At 36.1% G+C, this 20,044-nt stretch overlaps 1 protein-coding gene across 2 annotated transcripts in view; it reads right to left on the reverse strand.

Moving 5' to 3' along the window:
- The window catches only part of STAG2 (stromal antigen 2), a 47,672-nt gene that overhangs the window by 21,565 nt on the left and 6,063 nt on the right, over positions 1 to 20,044 (reverse strand). For both annotated transcript variants that reach the window (XM_032227185.1, XM_032227186.1), the window contains exons 2-10: positions 7,976 to 8,130; positions 7,530 to 7,608; positions 6,280 to 6,441; positions 4,634 to 4,730; positions 4,094 to 4,170; positions 2,938 to 3,142; positions 1,037 to 1,188; positions 394 to 467; positions 164 to 287 (exon numbers count right to left, since the gene is read on the reverse strand). In XM_032227185.1, coding sequence (XP_032083076.1) covers positions 164 to 287; positions 394 to 467; positions 1,037 to 1,188; positions 2,938 to 3,142; positions 4,094 to 4,170; positions 4,634 to 4,730; positions 6,280 to 6,441; positions 7,530 to 7,608; positions 7,976 to 8,019 — 1,014 coding nt within the window. In that variant the 5' untranslated portion in view covers positions 8,020 to 8,130. The remainder of the gene's footprint in view (positions 1 to 163; positions 288 to 393; positions 468 to 1,036; positions 1,189 to 2,937; positions 3,143 to 4,093; positions 4,171 to 4,633; positions 4,731 to 6,279; positions 6,442 to 7,529; positions 7,609 to 7,975; positions 8,131 to 20,044) is intronic.

Consider the following 20,044-nt stretch of genomic DNA (forward strand, 5'->3'; position numbering starts at 1 on the left):
AGATCATTTGGACACTGAACTCGTGAAATGTAAAACTGAATTATTTCTCTCTTAAAATTAATCAATTATTACAATGTGGATTAAGAAAAAGGGAGGCATCAATTTTGTGCCTTATTTTCTCTGCTCAATAAATTGCAGCAGAAAGTAGGATTCAATGCCTTACCTTGTCATGCATTGTCCACCCCACATATTTTAAATAGCTGTCATTGAGAAAGGCATCACTATACATCTTCATCCAAATTCCAATTTCTTCAATACATATTGCTCTAATCTCAGCAATTGCATCCCTGAAAAGGAATAATACGTAAAGAAAATGAAGAGTGTGGTGTTAAAAAGAAAAAAAAATAGAATGCATCTTAAAACGAAGCTTAAATACACAGCAATTGGACTTACCTGTACCTATGAACAAATACACCCTTAAAAATTGCATTCATCATGTTTTCTATTTCATCCTGATTTTCTTGCAGCTGAAAAACACAGAAACTGACAAATGGCAAACCAATTTCGTTGTATTTAAGTACGATGACAATAAAGGTTACACTTAAATGAACGTGCTGCAGTTTTACAGATACATGCTTAGGCAAAAAAACAATGCAAAATTAATAATTGTTTGAAGGTTTCAATCACAGGTATATGGCTAGCTCAGGAATTCTGACAGTTGGAAGTCTACCTGTCCTAAAGAGTCCAGAGTTGCACACCCCTGGGCTAGAAGACCCCTTTCCCTAATTTACCTCTTTCCAAGGGTCAGGCAGAAGAAATAAAGAGTTGGAAAGAAAATCTGTGTTTTAATTGAATCTCAGAGATTTGCCCCTTCCTTTCACTTGGGTTAAGTCTTTGGGACAACATCTCTCTCTTCAGGTTCACCCCAGGAGCAAAGAGATGACTGTGTATTTCACAGGCATCAAATGATAGCATAATTTTTTTTCAGTTGAAAAGTTCTAACTTTTTTTTTGGGGGGGGGGGAGAGGTATGCAAATATTTCCCATAGTTCCCTCTTTGTCAGGTAACCATTCCACTGATGGACAAAGGATCTAACCTCCTTCCTTTTCTGCAGCAAGAGTTCCAGTCTATCGTTAGCTCGTTTTCCAATGATTTTATTTCGTTCCGTCTCGTACTGTCGTTGTGTATTGTCCATATTAATGCTCAAATTTAATGCCACGTTTACTAACGCAGTCATTAGCTTCATAGCTGTAAAATGCAGAGAAAATGAAAATCAGTCCTAATGTATAGAATAATGATATGGATATACAAAAATGCCATACTATACTAAACACAAATGCAGGATTGTTGTTTGGGGGAGGGAATGGCAGTAGAGAGGGTTAAATCATGCTGTCTTTAAGTATCAAAAGGAAAAGTGGCATATAAATAAATTTTAGTAAGATTTCAAATGATTAATTTCAGGATTAGGGGTCCATTTTATGTATGTAAAGGAAATATTTATAACTGAATGATTTCTTTATCAGAAAAGGGACAGAATTAAAATTTTAGTAAGGTTTTGAATGATTAATTTCAGGATTAGGAATCTATTTTATACAAAGGCAATATTCATTAACTGAATGGTTTAGCTACCTACAGAGAAGGGATAGGGTAAGAGATTAATCACACACACAAAAATGAGAAGGAATACAAAATTCAGGCAACACTTTCCATATTTTATCACAGGACAAAATATTCACGTGAATTAAAATTCACCCTTTCACATTCGCCCTCTCATTTTATTCATTTATTTACATTTATCTTATTTATCTATCTACTTATGGACTACTTAGGATCTTTTGAAAAGAAACACGAAAGTGAATTGAATTATGTTGGCTCAGTTACTAAAGGGCTTACGTAACTCTTTTTGTCCAAGAAGGAATGTAACAATTGTTCCAGGGACAGTTATTACGGTATAATGCGCTGAACTTTGAACAAGTGGCTGGAAAGCACCCCAGGAAACCACCTCTCATTCACTTAATGCAGTGTTTCTCAACCTTGGCAACTTGAAGATGTCCGGACTTCAACTCCCAGAATTCCCCAGCCAGCGAATGCTGGCTGGGGAAGTCTGGCTGGAGTTGAAGTCCGGACATCTTCAAGTTGCCAAGGTTGAGAAACACTGACTTAATGGCTGTTTTATTATTTCTACTCTTTGAAGATAGTTATCAAACTGCTGCGTTGAAAAACTGGATGGTTTAGTCTTTGCATCGGTTTATTCCTCCCACTCCAAAATAAAACTCATATCAAGAGTTTCAATGATGGTTTGAAGGTTCATCTCTTTCTGGAAATGTTTCTTTCTAGAGCAGGAAATAGTTTCTAGTCTTCTCACACAGAGGAAATCAGGGCCCGCTTTGAGGTTAACTGTCCATTCCGTAAAGCGATTATGAAGCAAATTTAACCTGCTGGGTTTGGGAAGCCTGACCTTGCTGTTCCAGAGACTAAAAAACTGATGATGGAGGCATCACTTGGGCTAAAAGTCAATTGTAACAGCCTTCTGTCCTTGCAGAGCAATAGCTTTTTTTTTTTCCATCGAAGGGATGCTGGGGTGTGTTCTTGACAAGTTTCACAAGGAGAAGCATTTTATTTTGTTAAATTTATATTTCAAAGAAATAGAGCAGCGTCTCTCAAGCAGTAGTTTTCCACCTGAATCACTTTGCATAGCAAGAGCAAGCCGTTAGAGGAGGTATCTTAAGACAAGCTCAGCAGGTTGGCCAATTCTTTAATTTTTAACTTTAAAACTACCTGGGTTTATCCCTGTTTAAAGAAAACCGAAGAGAAGGATACATATGGAAACGTAGGCTAAATAAATAAATAAATCACCCCCAAGTCGTTTTCTCTTAAGACTCCTAAACCTAAATTCTTTTCAATGAAAATATTTCAAACAATCTAGAAGGATTTGACAGTTGGGATTGACTTTCAGCATTTTTTTAAAAAAAGAAATCAAGCCGATGAATGTTTTACCTGCCAGTGTGCTAGTATGTCGAAATGCCCTGACTTGAGAATCTGATAGTCCTGTAAGTAGTGAAATCACGGTATCCATCATGTATTCGTCATATATGATGCTATACTGACACTGCCGGACCAACACGCCAATGAACTCACAAAAACTTGATTTAAATTTCTTCCACTGGGGACCAGCCATGGTGAGCGGATAATCCCCACTGTCCTAAAATACAGAATGTGTCAATTGCACAAAAAGCATTGCATTATCTGGCTAATTAAAGTAAAAGGTTAAAATGTCCCAATGAACCGAGAGAGATATTATTCATCTTCCACACGGATATGTATCTCACAACAGACAAGATTTGTATTTTAAAAACTTTTTTTGCATTAAAAAACTTTTTTTTTGCATTAAAGATTTGTATTTTAATTGCATTTTCCCCAAAAAACATTATTTTACCCTTTTGTTTGTAGACCAGAACAAAGGCAACCAGAAAGTAATAAAAAAGTTAATGTAAAAAAGTTAAAAATGTGTAGGAAGTTAATGGATGCTTAGCGACCACTCCCACGGTAATTTGATCCACATTTATGACTGTTTTCAACATCCCTTGGTCACATGACTGCAATTTATGATATTTTCTGCAGGGAAACCAGCATTTACAAAAAATGCCCATTGCAGACAATGGATTTGCCACTGTAGTGTTTAACAACCACAGTGGTTTACTTAACAGCTGCCAGAAAAAAGGTCATAAAATTGGGTGCAATCACATGGTGACTCTTTTAATGACCAGCATGACTTCTAACCATAATTCTGGCCTCAATTATGGTCATATGTTGAGGACTACCTGTGTACAGAATTTCCCAATGATTTTTCCTATACATCCTGTTAATAAATATGTTCTTGAAAGGGAAGTGCTAAGTTGAAAAGATACTCAGCTACTTGAAACATTATCACTGTTGCAATGAACTGAGATTTCATCTGCCCTCCAGAGTTAATTCTTCACCTCCATAAATCCATTTAAAAAACAGTTGCAGGAACAGAAACCACAAAAACAAGATACATTTTCAACTGAAAGAACCACAGTTACTACTTCAGAAACGTCTTAGTATAAGGAATGTTAAGATATATAGAGAGCAATGAGTTTTAAAAATGAAAATTTAAACACGTCCATTTTACCTCATCAAACTCTTCAGTCATTTTTCTAATTATTTCTGAATTTTGCATATGTCGAAACATCTCTGCTGTTACAACCCCTAGAAATCACAGAACAGGAACACCATGAAATCTCAAAGTTCAAAGGATTAAAAAATGTTGTTCAGGCAATAACACCACAAAACAAAATGTGTCATTTTCTGACTGAAATGTTTAAAATGCAAAGATAGGAATAACTGTAATTTGATAGTTCTACATAGGCAACTCTTTTAAAAGTGACGTAGAATATTTTTTTTAAATACGCATCATGCATCAGCAGGCTCCCAGTCTCTGAAAAGCCAGAATACAATTGTAAATTTGGAGGGGAAAACCCTCCACTATATTCATGTACTTGAAAAAAGTGGGAAAGAGGAATAAAAGAGAAATAAAGGAATTGCGAAAAGTACTATTTATTATGGGAAGTTCTAGTCGTAATGGGATACAATACTAGCAAATAAGGGACGTGAAGATTTTTTAAAATGAAATTAATATGGAATAAAACTCACCCCCAAATAGAAATCTTACCTTTGCAACCTGAGCATTGAATAAAGAAGTTGATCAGGTCAAGCAGCGCTATATCTCTATCATGTTTGTAGGATTCTATCCAGTCATCCACCACAGACTAAGATAATAAAGCCAAAGTAAAATTAGGGATGCTTATTGTTACTCTCTATCTACAAACACACAATCACCCCAAAAGTCTTCTTTTTTATTTTTTATTTTTTTTATTTTTTTTTATTGACAAACATGTAAGATACACACAGACAAAAGTTAGACGTACACCACATTTATACAATACAGTACGAACAGGAACTTCCTGTTTTTTATAATAGCAATCATCAATTGATACCGCTCACCTTATATTATTTCCCCTTCTATTGTATTTCATTTGGATTTCACCATTCTTAACCCTCTTATTTTACTCATAACTATTATTTTTGGGTTTTGTTATATTCTTCCATTGATTTTTGTTTCTTTCCTCCATCCATCTATACCATTTATCCCATATCTGGTAGAATTCTGATTCCTTTCCCTGGATTTCTTTAGTTAGGCCAAAACTCTTCTTTTATACCCCGTGGTTTCCACAGTTGTCCCACTTCTCCAAAACATTGTTTTCAGAAATCAAAAAATGGTGTATTGGTTTTTCCAAAAGAGTCTGATAAACTTAAGCCAAGGTTAGTCGAAGCTTAAGACAATCCTCATTCTGCCTAAGGTTGATTTGGGACCTACTTTACTTTGTAACAGGGTTAAAAGTTAAAACTGACAGTTTCAAAATCTGAAAACAAAGTAATTGCACATATTGGATTCAATTTAAATCTGTCCTGCAACTGTTTACAATAATGTAATTACAAGGTGGGTCTTCTTTTCAAATCAAATCAAACTACTTTTCAAATCAAATCTTTATTATGGTCATAGACCAGCAATGTCCACTTCTTTTCTAGATATAAACTATATTTGATTTTAGGAAAAAACACAGGTATTTAAAATTACGCTGCAAGCCCAAGTCTCAAACAATGGGATGACACCCAAATAAATATACCTACAAGTGCTTATCAATAAAGTCGATGGGAGAGTCAACTCCAGAAAGCCTTGGGTCTATACATTCACAAAAGAATAACAGAGCTGGAAGGGATCTTGGAGGTCTTCTAGTCCAACCCCCTGCTTAGGGAGGAAACCCTATACCATTTCAGACAAATGATTTTCCAATCTCTTCTTAAAAACTTCCAGTGTTGGGGCATTCACAACTTCTGGAGGAAAGTTGTTCCACTGATTAATTGTTCTAACTGTCAGGAAATTTCTCCTCAGTTCTAGATTGCTTCTCTCCTTGATTCGTTTCCACCCATTGCTTCTTGTCCTGCCCTCAAGGTGCCTTGGAGAACAGCTTGACTCCCTCTTTTTTGTGGCAACCTCTGAGATATTGGAACACTGCTATCATGCCTCCCCTAGTCTTTCTTTTCATTAAACTGATTGATAGAATGATTATAGCAGCATGCTGTAGAAACTGTGCTTAGTTTTAAAACCATGTTGAATAAGTGAACTTCAAATCATTGTTTGGATATTCATTAAGAAATCTGGAACTGGGAGTACATTTTAAGATGGAGTTGACCTGAAATTGAAACAGATTTCCTCCCCACTCTCAAAACAACAACACTTTTGATAAGTAGAGTTACCTGCATAGCACTCTTGCCCATTTTAACGACTTCAAACAACATCATGTTTTCCACACCATTCTGCTGATGATGCCCATTCATTCGATTTAGTCCGCCCCCCTTTCCTCCTCCATTTCCAACTTTGGCTTTTTCTCCCGCAGCCTTTTTCCCCTTTTTGCAGGTCTGTATGAAGGACAAGCCCAGGTTAGCAACTTAACGGGTAAAAAAAAATAAGAACATGCATTTTTTTACTTGAATAAATGGATATGTTGAGGGAGTTTGGTTTGTTTATCTTTGGGGGGGAGGGGTTTAACTTTTCATTGATATACTCGCAACGGGATGAGCTCCCAAAACTTGCCCCTGCTCCTGCCCACCTAGCAATTCAAAAGCATGCAAAAATGCGAGTTGATTAATAGGTACCACTTGGGTGGGAAGGTAAACATTATTGTGTGTGTGCCTTTGGCATATAGCCATGCTGGCCACAGGACCACGGAAATGTCTTCAGACACCGCTGGCTCCCTCAGCCAAGAAATGGAGAGGAGCACTGTCGCTTAAAGTTCGACGCGATCGGACAGGGGAAATCTTTGTTTAGCAATAGCAACAGTGCTTAGACTTATATATCGCTTCACAGGGCTTTACAGCCCTTTCTAAGCGGTTTACAGAGTCAGCATACTGCCGACCTCGGAAGGATGGAAAGCTGAGTCAACCTTCAGCCAGTCAGGATCAAAAGCCTGGAAGTGAGCAGAGCTAGCCTGCAATGCTGCATTCTAACCATTGTGCAACCAGGGCCTGACCCCCCCCCTCCCCATTTAGCAACAGCACTTAGACTTATATTCCACTTTACAGGACTTTACAGCCCTCTCTTAAGCGGTTTACAGAGTCAGTATCTTGCGCACAACAATCTGAGTGCTCATTTTACCCACCTCAGAAGGCTGGGTCAACTTTGAGCCATTCAGAATCAAACTCCTGACTGTGGGCAGAGTTAGCCTGCAATGCTGCATTCTAACCACTGTGCCACCATTTTACATATGATCTGACAATCCACTCAATGTAATTAAAAGTTTAAGCACCATGCAGAGGAGAATATGTCTCAGGTATTGCCAGCTTCTTTAGTCAAGTTTTAGTCAAGTGTTTTTATGACATTCTTAATTTATTTACATAATCTCATAGATGCACTGCCGTGTCATATAGCAACGTTAAACTTTATTTATAAGACTTTACTGCTATTCTTACAATCTCATATACAGACTGAGAATGTGAGATACACACACCTTTCCTTTTCCTGGTTTCTGATTTTTTCCTTCTATATCTTCAAAGTCAGTATCTGAAGAAAAGTGTGTTTCAGATTCCCTGGAAAGACATATTTTACATACTTATTTCACTTTATATCATGTTTATATCATTGCTTTGATGCAATATAAAATACTCCGGACGTGCTACATTCACTTAAATGAGTTTTTCAATACTGCAGGCATAGGAAAGCATAGGAATTTTCTAAAAAGAAAAATATTCGGTCCACAACTCAAATTAAATGAGGAAATTCAACTCCACAAGTTGCCAGCATTCATCAGTAAATAGAGGAATCATAGGAGTTAATTTAAACCACAAACCAAAGAAAATATGTTTTTCCCCTACGTCTACTTTTTTACAAAGAAAAGCAAAATGAAAACTTTATTGTCACTCTCTAATTTGACATTAGTAATTTTAAGTTACTTACTGAATCAGGGCAAAATTAGTTGTTGGTTCTTGAGCTGCTATCATTTCTTTATCATCTTCTGGGCTACTATTGTATTAGAAATACATTCAAAAAACAGTTGTTGATAATAGCCGTACTTGCTTGTCACTTTCTTCTATTATTGTGGTAGTCTATGCCTGTCAAAAACAAAGTAACAGTTAATGGAAGTTGTCCAATTTCCTGTGCTTTAACAATGCAACAATGCTTCCCCATTAACCTTATTTTATTTTATTTATTTTTTAACCTTCTCTGGGTCTAATGAACATCCCAACTGTCTAGCAAAAATATGAAAAAGTTTTTTTTTTTAAAAAAAATAGTCCTGAGTTTTCCATCTGCACAAATGCTCCAAAATTCTATAAAATATGTCACGGACATAATAACAGTTAGAAAAGTATTTCAATCGTCATTATTTTAGTCATATTTGGGGAAGGAATTTTTTCTTGAAACTGCTTGGTAATTGTTTGGCTGGCTGGCCACAACTGTATACAGAATCCCAAATGCAGTCACTTTGCAAATGTACATAAAAGCATCACAATACCGTTTCGTTATATAAGTGCTTCTGATCAAAACAATGCAAGTGGTTTTATTTCCTTTACAAATGATGGTTTCTATCTTCCTTTTTCCCCTACTTCTCAGAGAGCAAGCTCTCCTCATATTCAGGATCTTTCAGAGGGTTTAATATTTGTGCAAAACTGAACCATGTACATTTAAGGCTGAAATGTTATCACATGACCACGAAATACTGCAACATCAGATCACAACTATTGATCATTCAACATCATTTTAAGTTAATGGCTGTGGAATGAGTGGTTGTTAAATGAGGACTACCTCTACGGGTGGTCCTCGACTTACAACAGTTCATTTAGTGACCATACAAAGTTACAACAGCACTGGAAAAGGTTACTTATGACCGTTTTTCACAGTTACGTTTGAAGCCTTCCCACGATTATATGATCAAAATTCAGATACTTGATAATTGGTTCATACTTATGACTGTTGCTATGTCCCAATGTCATGTGATCAACTTTTGCGACCTTCTGACAAGCAAATTCAATGGGGAAGTCGGATTCACTTAACAACCATATTGTTAACTTTAGCAATTGCAATGATTCACTTAACAACTGTGGCAAGAAAGGTCATAAGATGGGAGCAAAGTCACTTAACAGCAGAAATGTTGGGCTCAATTGCAGTCATAAGTTGAAGACTACCTGTCATCAGTTCCCCTTTGCTGGTAGTAGAGGCCAAACAGAGGTACTTTCATTTGAATACCTGGACTAACTAAGCAGGTTACAGCAGGTTGACCTAAATGGTCTCTTCCAATTTTATGTCAACCATGACCTAGATGACCAAGAATCTCCATAGATTTAAAATTTTATAATAATGTGAGGACATTAATTGTATAGTAATTAAATTAAATTAAAACAATTACTACCAACCTGCCTTCCATTGAGGACCTGTATATTGGACAAGTCAAAAAAGGGACTGTGAAAATATTTACAGAACCCTCACCTCCTGGACATAAATTGTTTCAACTTCTACCCTCAAAATGACACTATAGAACACTGCACACCAGAACTACTACTACACACAAGAACAGGTTTTTTCCCAAACGTCATCACTCTGCTAAACAAATAATTCCCTCAACACTGTTGAACTATTTACTAAGTCTGCATTACTATTACTATTAATCTTCTCCTCGTTCCTATCACCCATCTCCCACTTATGACTGTATGACTGTAACTTTGTTGCTTGTATCCTAATGATTTATATTGTTTCCTAGTATGATTTGATTGCTTATTTGTACCCTATAACTATCATTAAGTGTTGTACTTTATGATTCCTGAAAAATATATCTTTTCTTTTATGTACACTGAGAGCATATGCACCAAAGACAAATTCCTTGTGTGTCCAATCACACTTGGCCAATAAAGAATTCTATTTAATTATTGAGAAACATATGTTTCTCATGAGGAAACACAGCAAACTAAGTCGATTTCAAAGAAATGCAGCAAAGAATGCTTTGTCTGCAATGGTTCAGCATGCATTGCTATTGTGCATCAAATCTCAATATAATGTTGTCAGAAAGGTTTAAAAACTCCAATTTCTATGTAAAACATTTCCCCTCGATAAATATGACCTTCAAATTGCATAAACCTCTGAATTACCATTTATTAAACAGCCTTAAAACTCCCATACACCTATCTTTAAATACATGCAATCCACTTTAAACCCGATTCAAGTGAAACTAAAACCTAGATTTTTCATTTGTGGCTGAAGTTCGAGAATTGCTTGGAGGTGAAAAAAAGCTGCATTTCAAACTGCCACTAAGGGATGCTAAAACATAATAATCAGCTTATTTAAAAAAAAGAAAATGTATCATGCTGAAAGATCACTTGGTGGAGCTCTAATCCAAAACTCGAGTTAAGACAGGTCACCCAGAGGTTGATCAAGTCACTTCTTGACAGGAAATACCGCGAATGGAGAGCCACGTTGGTTGTTGTAGATGCGTGTTTGGCAATTGTCTAAACATTTCTCAAATATGCAACACCTTAATTGAACAGGCTGGAATTTTTAGTAACGTAACTATTCCTGCCCAAAAGCCACTTTAAAAATAAAAGTGGGGATAAGTTATTTGCTTGGAACAGAAGTTTCAGGGTTGAGTTTTTAAAAAAAATTAAGGTTGCAAATTTTAATGGTTCGCATTTGTATATTGGTAAAGCTAATTTGTTTATCTAAATCTTAAAATTACAAGAATAGAAGTGCAAGATTAAGTTTACAGACCACTATTCCACTTTTCTAAAGTAGTTTACATTTCCCATTTGTGTTAATATTTTCAAATGAGTAGTCTCAAAATTCAAAAGGTTTAAATATTTGTATTTCAATGATACAAACAGCACATATGCATGAATTTAACACTGAGACAATTGAAAGTCTTTTCTCAGTGGTTAAGCAGTTGCCCTCTGAATAATTCAAGACTGTTACTGGGAATATGGATGCTTGATGTTCCTTCACTGCATGTTGCTAAATTCCAAATCACAGCAATTCCAGGGAGCATGGCCAGTAAGGGAATGCAGGGAGCTGTGTTTATCATGGCTCAATCGCACACAGTAGTCAGAATATATGACTGCAACTTATCACTTCCTTCAGCTGTATGTGCACAACTATCAAAGAAAATAGCAATAGCCCTTAGACGTATATACCACTTCACAGTGCTTTTACTGCCCTTTCCAAGCGGTTTACAGAGTCAGCCTCTTGCCCCCAACAATCTGGGTCCTCATTTTACCCACCTCGGAGAGATGGAAGGCTGAGTCAACCTTGAGCCTGGTGAGATTCAAACTGCCAAACTGCTGGCAGCCAGTAATCAGCAGAAGTAGTCTGCAGTCATGCACTCTAACCACTGAGCCATCTTGCTAATTGCCTGTTTATGTACACTGCTCAAGAGTTCTCAGTTTACTAAGGCAGAGGCCCCTAATCCCCGATTCATGGACCAGTACTGGGCTGTAGTATGTCAGAAACAGGGCCGCACAAACAAGCAAAGCCCCATCTGTGGGATGCGAAACCACACCCCCTCTGGTCCATGGGAAAATCTCTCTCCATGAAACTGGTCCCTGGTGCCCAAAAGATTGGGGGCTGCTGCACTAAGAAAATCCCTGTGCTCCAAGGTGGATAATTTACCCAGAAGGATTTCACAAATGTACGTCTGTAGCACCCTCACCTACTGATTCAATCTAAGCCCATCACATAATATTCTCATGTTTCCTTGCTTAAAATTCCACTTACATTCCGCCCTGAAACTTGTGCTGATGTTTCATAAGGATGTTGTTAAAAACAAGAATGTGCTTTGTGTTAGCTATGGGTAACAGGGATGAACTTATAATACTACATGATGATTAATGCTGTTGACAATCAAAGGGTGGAAGTTCACGTGGGAGTTATTTACACAAAGTAGTTGACTGGGATGTTCCATGCTTTACTCACAAGGCAGTTTTTAAGTAGGTCTGCCCTCCCTTCTACTAGAGTGGGGAGGGGACAGTTAACAAGATTAAATTTCCTGTTTTATCCAATTACCTACAAGATTCCTTATCATGATCTCACCACGTTGAAGAGGGAATAATCCTAAATAAGTGAGAACCCAAGCAGGGTTTTATGCTTTTTATAACTGATGTTTGTCTCAAGATCCAAAGCTATTAGGGTTTTGAAGCGGGCTATAATTTAACAAAGCTAAATTAAGGCAAGTTTTTGAAACACTACCATTTTATTATGAACAGTATCTAGTTTTAGACTGTACCATACAATTGTGAACAACGGTTAACTGAAAAGTATTTGGGGATTCTGTCATGTCTTGCTTCACATTTTATATTAACCAAACAGTGTGAATTACAGATTATATATAAGTAAAGTATTAATTGTATTTAATAATCAGGTTTTAGAAAAACCAGAAAAATTATACATTGCTTTATATAGGCAACATTCTTACCAGATTTCACAATCACATCTTAAACAATTGCTGAGAGTGCAAACGAATAGCCTTACTTCGGGTTCACAAAATACAGAGTTTGTAAGCACCCTACCCAGTAACATAACACAACTGATGTCCCTTTCTTTTGTCATTGTAAAGATTGTTCCACTTTAGTACTCTAAAAACCACAACCCTTATTTCTAGCAAGTATTTTCACAATGCCACCATTGCTAAGAAGAATGTCCTTTGGAATGTGTCCTTATGAACAAATGAGAAAGCTAAAGGAAAGCAAACTGGGTTTGAGAAAATGACCCTGTTTCATCATAAAAGTTTCCTCTTAGAGGTTTAATATGGCTTTTATCTTACAAAGGGGGGGGGGGGAAGAAATGTAGGTTAACAAATACCAGGTGATTTTTACAGCAAATTAATTCCAACTAGTTCTGTTGCTAATTCCTGGAAGAAAACCAGTTATAACTTGAATCTACTCTAGAGTGAGGCAAAACAGCCCAAATATTTCCAAAGACTGTCAACACTGTTTTGTTTAGTTAGTCTTCTCAGTTATAATCTGTGAAGTTTCTTTTCTATAGTGATGCTAGGCAGCCACTTAATTTTTTATAGATTTTTGATACTTTGAATAATGATTTGTGATGATTGCTTGGTGATTTTATAAAAAGGTTTGTGGTATATGTGTGCATACACAGATATGTATGCATATACATACATAAAACATATCAATATATATATTTATTATGCATGCATATGATATATGAAATTATATTTCATGAATATATGGTATGAAAATAAATGTAATAAATAATAAATACTTGTCTGGAGAAAAGGAATGCCAACATCTGAGCAGACTATGCTTTTATAACCACATAAAGTGATCAAATGAACAGAAAGAAAAATATGGATGGTTATGTTGTATATAGCATATACAGTATACTATCAATTCTATTGATAATAACTGAAAGTTGCAGAATCATTTTGAAAAGTTAGAAATGAATACTAAATCAATACTTTTTGCTATTGCTCCAAGCTAAGTAAGCTGGAAAGTTCATATATTATTTCAAAGAGATATTATTTCCAGCTACATGCATTCTAATCAACCAATACCATGTAACATTAATATGTAATCTGATTACATACTAAATTTATTATTCCAAGCATGTTAAAATTTGGATCAAAACCTATTGTTTCCTTGATCGGGCCACAAAAGATGAAATCGTCAAATGATATAATACAGTTAGTATTACTCAGTCAATCAGATATAAAGGTTTTTTCTAATTCACTAAACTTTTAAGTTAGCCAAGTAGACTTGCACCCAAAAATTACACCTTTATCCCTTGACACAGCTACCTTGCTTAGGTTCCCAGGAAGCCTACAATGCTTTTCACCAGAGTCTGATTATAAAACTAATTGATGGGCCACACTTCCCATTTTTTTCTAGTCTACTTTTAGATGTCAGTGAACATTCTCACTGCTGGCTGGGCTAACTTTACTCATGTTGGTCTCCCACCATAGGTTTTTTTTAAAGCTATAATGACTGTGTCCTTCTTTTAATTATGATTAATTTTAGGCATCAAATGATTTTATAGATTTAAACCCTATCCTTTAAACATTACTTGGTTTGGTCTAAGATCACACTGCAATTTAAATTAACCGTGCATGTTCTTTGAGAGTTATGTGAAATTTATTAACCATATGCATACCAGCAAATATTAAAAAAATACGTGCTAAGATTAATGAGGGGCATGATTACCTGATCAACAGATTTTGAATTTTCCAGGACAGAATTTAGGCTTCTCAAGTTGCTCATTGTGCAATTGTTTAAAAAGGGTATTATCTTCATTACTTTCTACAATTGAAAGAGTTGCTTGAACAGTTGCTTGCTTTATTTTAAAGATATTTCATATTTGGACTGGAATCCAAGATAGACAAGTTCAAGGTATTTTTTAACTATGCAACTAAATGTCCACACCAATGTGGGATGGATGTTTGGGGGAATAATAATGCCTTGTTCTTTTAACAGCACTAACCCATAAGTCCTGGATACCCTGAATTTTATAAGAGCCGAGGTGGCACAGTGGTTAGAGTGCAGTACTGCAGGCCACTTCAGCTGACTGCTATCTGCAGTTCGGCGGTTCAAATCTCACCGGCTCAAGGTTGACTCAGCCTTCCATTCTTCCGAGGTGGGTGAAATGAGGACCCAGACTGTGGGGGCAATATGCTGACTCTGTAAACCACTTAGAGAGGGCTGAAAGCCCTACGAAGCGGTATATAAGTCTAACTGCTATTGCTATATACTACCCCTACATTCTAGGGAGAATAGGCAATATTTTAATGTGTATGACAATGTGAAATTTAACACATGTATATTTTAATTAACTTGAATCATATAAAGATAATGATTACCTAATACTTAATGATCAAACAGGATTTAAAACAAAATTCAAATAATCATTTTATGCTAATTCTGAAGCTTATCACAACAGCCAATGTTTTCATTCTAATGCCTATATTTCATAACCAACTACTGGCCTTTTGAATACTGTCCTCCCAAACTTTCTGTTTAGTGATGATTTAGAAGTGGTTTACTACAAGACAGCATCTCCCTGACATTCATTTAGGCAGCCTAGGGTTTTTTTCCAGGCTTCCATAGAAGCATAAAAAGATGATTTATGTTTCTTAAAGAATCCAACTATTATTAAAGTTGCTGCAACTTTTAAAGCAATACCATTGCTTTTTCATACCGCACAGAAAATTGAAAAATGTTGAGTCTCATCTTTTCAGTAATGACGTTTGAGCAGAAAGAAACAGAATCAAAAGGATCATTCTGAGTTACTCATACTATCCCCTTCTCCAAGACTAAGTTGTATCTCCTCTCTTAATGGCTCCTACATTCTTTTATCAAGGTATTTCTGTATTCTTCTACATACAGGAGTAGAACGATCACATTATCCTACCCTTTAGTAATACCTGCAAATAGAAGCTGATACAGTAGGAGAACCACTATTATATCAGAACCCAACATTCAACTTGTGTCCCATTATGTATCAAGATCAAATCCACAATGGCTCAAAATTTGAGAGATCTTGCTGTAACCATGACACTATTCTGATGATGTAATATGCAATGGTTAGCTTGCTTTTCTTTATTTATCTCAACTTTTATAGAAAGATTTATTTTTTTAAATCAGGCATTTCAAGTATTTTGAACTGCAATCATTCTCAGCCACGATGGAGAACGGCCAATGATAAATCAAAGAGTAGTCCAAAAATGTTAGACCGTCCGTCTATCTGTCCCTATTCTAATCAGAGCACATGCAAATAGAGAAAGCACCATCATTTTATAGCAATTCAGGTCATCTACCATAATTCAATAGAGTCAACTTTGACTGGCGACAACTTTCTTGACTTTCTGGCGACTTTTATGACTGAAACTTGGAATATCAGCCTGCAAGGTATATGTCCTGTCACTGCTTCCCGATAAATGGTTGCATAAGCCAACTCATATAGAAGGAAACCACCAACACATCTAGAGTGATATTTTTCACCAGAAATGGCTTTCTAGAGTAATTAATGCCAGTTTTTCAGTTTTACCTACTGCTGTTAAGGGCTGATCCTAGGAACATTTGTCCAAAACATTTCCCCTGAATTATGGCCCTTCCTCAGTGTTGCTACCTAGGAGTTTCTGCCTCATGCAGTCTTGCCTTACTCCATGGACCATTAATAACCAATTAATTGCTTCCAGCCATGGCAGCTGTATATTGTTGAACTAAATAGGTGTTTGAATGTAAAAAAAATGGATAACACTGTTCTCTATAGAATTGTAGACATTATGCTTTTTAGACATTAAACATAATTTCACTGAATAGTAAATGAATATTAAGCTTCATTTGAGACATGTTTAAATTAGATAATTCTTTTCAAATCAGTGTTTTAAAGCTAACCTGTAAAAATGAAAACTGTAGTTTCAACTCTAGTAATTAATTAGAGCAATTCTCATAAAAATATTAGTGGAGATCAACATTTCTAACATGTTTACCTAGTTGTATAATCAATAGTCTTGCTTCATTTGCCCAAACATTAATATTATGGGATTTCAGTTAGCAATATATAATGCCTGCTTGTGCGGAAAATGCAGTATGTCATGTCAATTAAAGGAGTGCACAAAAATGCATCTTCTGGTGATTATGATTTTAAAAAGACATGACACTGTCTTTAGTTCCATGATATTGGTCTACTTGTGGGAACATTAACTTTCATATCTACAATTAGTAAAGCTATATTATTACTCTCAGTATATATTATTAATAACTAGTTATTTTGCCTTGGAGTTTTCCAAACAGAGGACTTTTTATTTTATATAGAGAGAGTTCCTCAAATCAGAAATATTAATTGAAATCTTGGGCAGAATTACATATACAGAACATACAAAATCTGTAAAATCATAATATATTTTCTACGTCTAAATGTTGGAGTAGCAATTTTCCAGATATAGAAATATAAAGCTTATTCCAAACTCCAACAATTCTGTTTATAATTTTCACAATGCACTTTTATAGAATAAAAAAGCAGCAAAAATCAAAAGGGTTTGTGTTTATAGAAACCAAAGAATACCACTTTTTTGCATTTTTTCTTAAACAGCCCAAAAGCTTATACATCAATATGCCACCCTCAAAAGCAACAGATCTGCTCTGAGGCAGGAATCTCTTCTAAAATTCAAACTATTTTTCTTTTCCAGAACTTTTTAGATTTAATGTATTACAGCGGGGGACCCTCTGCATTTTATTGTTAAGTTGCTCAGGGCACCTTTCAGGCTAAAGGATAGGATATGAAATGAACATACAAGGGACACATAAATGGATACTTACAACTAGGATTAGCCCTTTTGCATTTGCTAGAGGAAGGGAGTCAATAAAAAACCTGCATGGGCTCTGGGAATGAAAGGACTGATTTCCATTTCCTGTAGGATTTTCTTAACCCTCTGAAAGGCACAAGCCTGTACGAATCATACATCACTCGCCAACCAACACATGTTTTGCCTTGGAACAACCTGCTTGCTAAACCCAATGGGAACTGACAGGTTTTGCAGAAAGCAAAATATCATCAAATATTCCAGATGTATGTTGGTACAATAATTTGCAGGTTATATAAAATGCTGCAGCTCCGTACATTTAATTTTTATACTTTCTGGATCTAAGCTAATGTTGTTATGCTGAATTCTAAGTTATCTAATTATCTCCTCGGGCTGGAGTTTTAAACAAAAGCTTCCTGAAGGTAATATGATTTTTAACATACTGTACATAGAATTACATGGTGATTAGATAAAGTACTTCAGAAATAAACAACCAAGGAGAATAAGGCCAGTTTTTTTTAAATTTCTGTATATACTATACTAGATACCACCCCCAAATTAAATTCCATACTTAAAAATACATAATTATAGTGACCTAAGTGCCCACCTGTATGGAATCTAAAGACACACAACAGGATTTAAATATACATATAATTTCTTTGGCATGTATACAATATTTAAACAAAAAGAAATAGATTAAAAATAATCCAAGATTGTTAAATGCAGATGGTTTTAAGAATCACAATGCGGAGGTGGTGTTTAATCACCTATATATTCAAGATATTCTATTGCTTCATCTTCTAAGGCCAATTCTCATTCTCATCTCTATTAAACAATATGTAACTATCAATTCAGCTTTTCTGAGAGCAAAACATTAGGTTAATGATGGAGTAAAATCCTGCTAAGCCCAAAGACATTATCAGGGTTAAGTTTGGGGAAGGGAGACTGCAAATATGGATGAGCCGAATCAATAATCTAGCTGTCTCATCTAACCATCTTCCAATGGATCTGAAAATTAGGAGTTTATACAGTTTAAGGTTCCATGCTAGATAGAGCCTTCAATAGGAAGGCTGCAAGCTCTGGCCACCATAAGACCATGGAAATATGTTTATATACAATACTGTATTGTTCCCAATACCCAGGGGCTGCTAAGTATTTGAAGATGGGCTGCTGGCTAATACTATTTTACTTTACAAAAGATGGAAGAAGACTTCCATTGCATACAAAAAGATACCACCTGATATAAAACTACCCTGTTCTGAAAAGGCAAATCTGTTATACTTTGTTTCATTAGTCATGCACATAATGGTTTACCCAATCCTGAAATGTTAGGAATTTTATTATTTTTTAAAAAAGCAAGTCACTTACAAGACCCCTAAAGCCAGGGGTGTAAAACTCAAGGTCCAGGGGTCGGATTTGGCCTGCAGGTTGCTTAGATTGGCCTGCAGGGCCACCCTGGAAACAGCAAAGGACTGTCCCACGGTGCCTCTGACAGCAAAAACAGAGCTAGGGAGGGTCGTGTGCGGCCCTCCTGAGCTCAGTTTTCACTGGCATAGGGTTGAAGGTGGCAGTCACAGCTGAGAACTGAGCAAAGGAGCCCGTTTTCATTGACAGAGCCCTCAGGTCACCTGCGCCCCGACATGAGTGACGTCTAGCTGGCCACGCCCACCCCCAGCTCCCCAAGGTCAAACACAACCCTGATGTGGCTCTCAATGAAATCAAGTTTGACACCCCCGCTTAAGCATAAAGAAGCAGCAACAGCGCCTACATCAAGAGCTGGAGTTGGGTTAGGACTAGAATGACTGCAGAATTTTAAAAAAATGGTTTATTTGACTTGACAATCAACTAGGGAAACCCTTAGCCCCTGCAGATTGGCATACAGCAATATAAACACAACAAACAGGGAAACTTTCAAAATTGTGGACGCAGCAGCAAAGTAAACCAAACTCACTCCCATAAAAGCTAACAGGTGGTCTATATGAATTGGGCTGTAACAGAGGGAATCATCGGAGTGTTCTCATATCCAAATTTCCAAACAATAAAAAGTTAAGATGTGATTAGGTGATCAGTCATATAACCAGGAAAGTAACCAGTGTTTGGCTCACGAACTTTTAAGATAAGTGTACGGTTTATCCATTCATTCTCCAACTAACAATGCTCACCAACGTATTCACTGAAAAAGAAATTAAACTAGGGATTTCTAGCAAGGGCAAATACTGTCTATAAATCTACCAAAGAACTCTTTAGAGGGCCGAAGTGCTGCCAAGAAGGGTAAGGTCATAATAAAATTGTTCAAGCAGGTCTAAGTGAACATAATAAATCAAAGCAAAATAAACTATTTGGGTATGGATAAAAAAAAAACCCAATCCTTGACTCAAATAATAATTCTAAGCTTCAGTAACCCATTCCTGTAAGCAAGCTAATACATTTTTAACAGATTATAAAACATACAAATGTGTTTATCAAACTGTTATAAATGTGTGAATACTTCAATTGATGGAGCTGATTAGTAGTGTAACAGAGGGCTCATTTCTGCTCAAGTCTGTAGTTAAATGGCTGAGTAGCTACACCACTTTAGCAAGTGACCCAATCCTAATATGGTGAAACGCTATGGCATAATAAATTTATTACCAGGAGGATCTGACTTGGAACAATGATAGAACTTACAATATATTAAGTGCTTATCTGTACAAGGAATAATAGGAATGCTTTTCGACACAGAACATTATGAA

This window comes from Thamnophis elegans, chromosome 12, assembly GCF_009769535.1.
Source record: "Thamnophis elegans isolate rThaEle1 chromosome 12, rThaEle1.pri, whole genome shotgun sequence".
Lineage (NCBI taxonomy): Eukaryota > Metazoa > Chordata > Lepidosauria > Squamata > Colubridae > Thamnophis > Thamnophis elegans.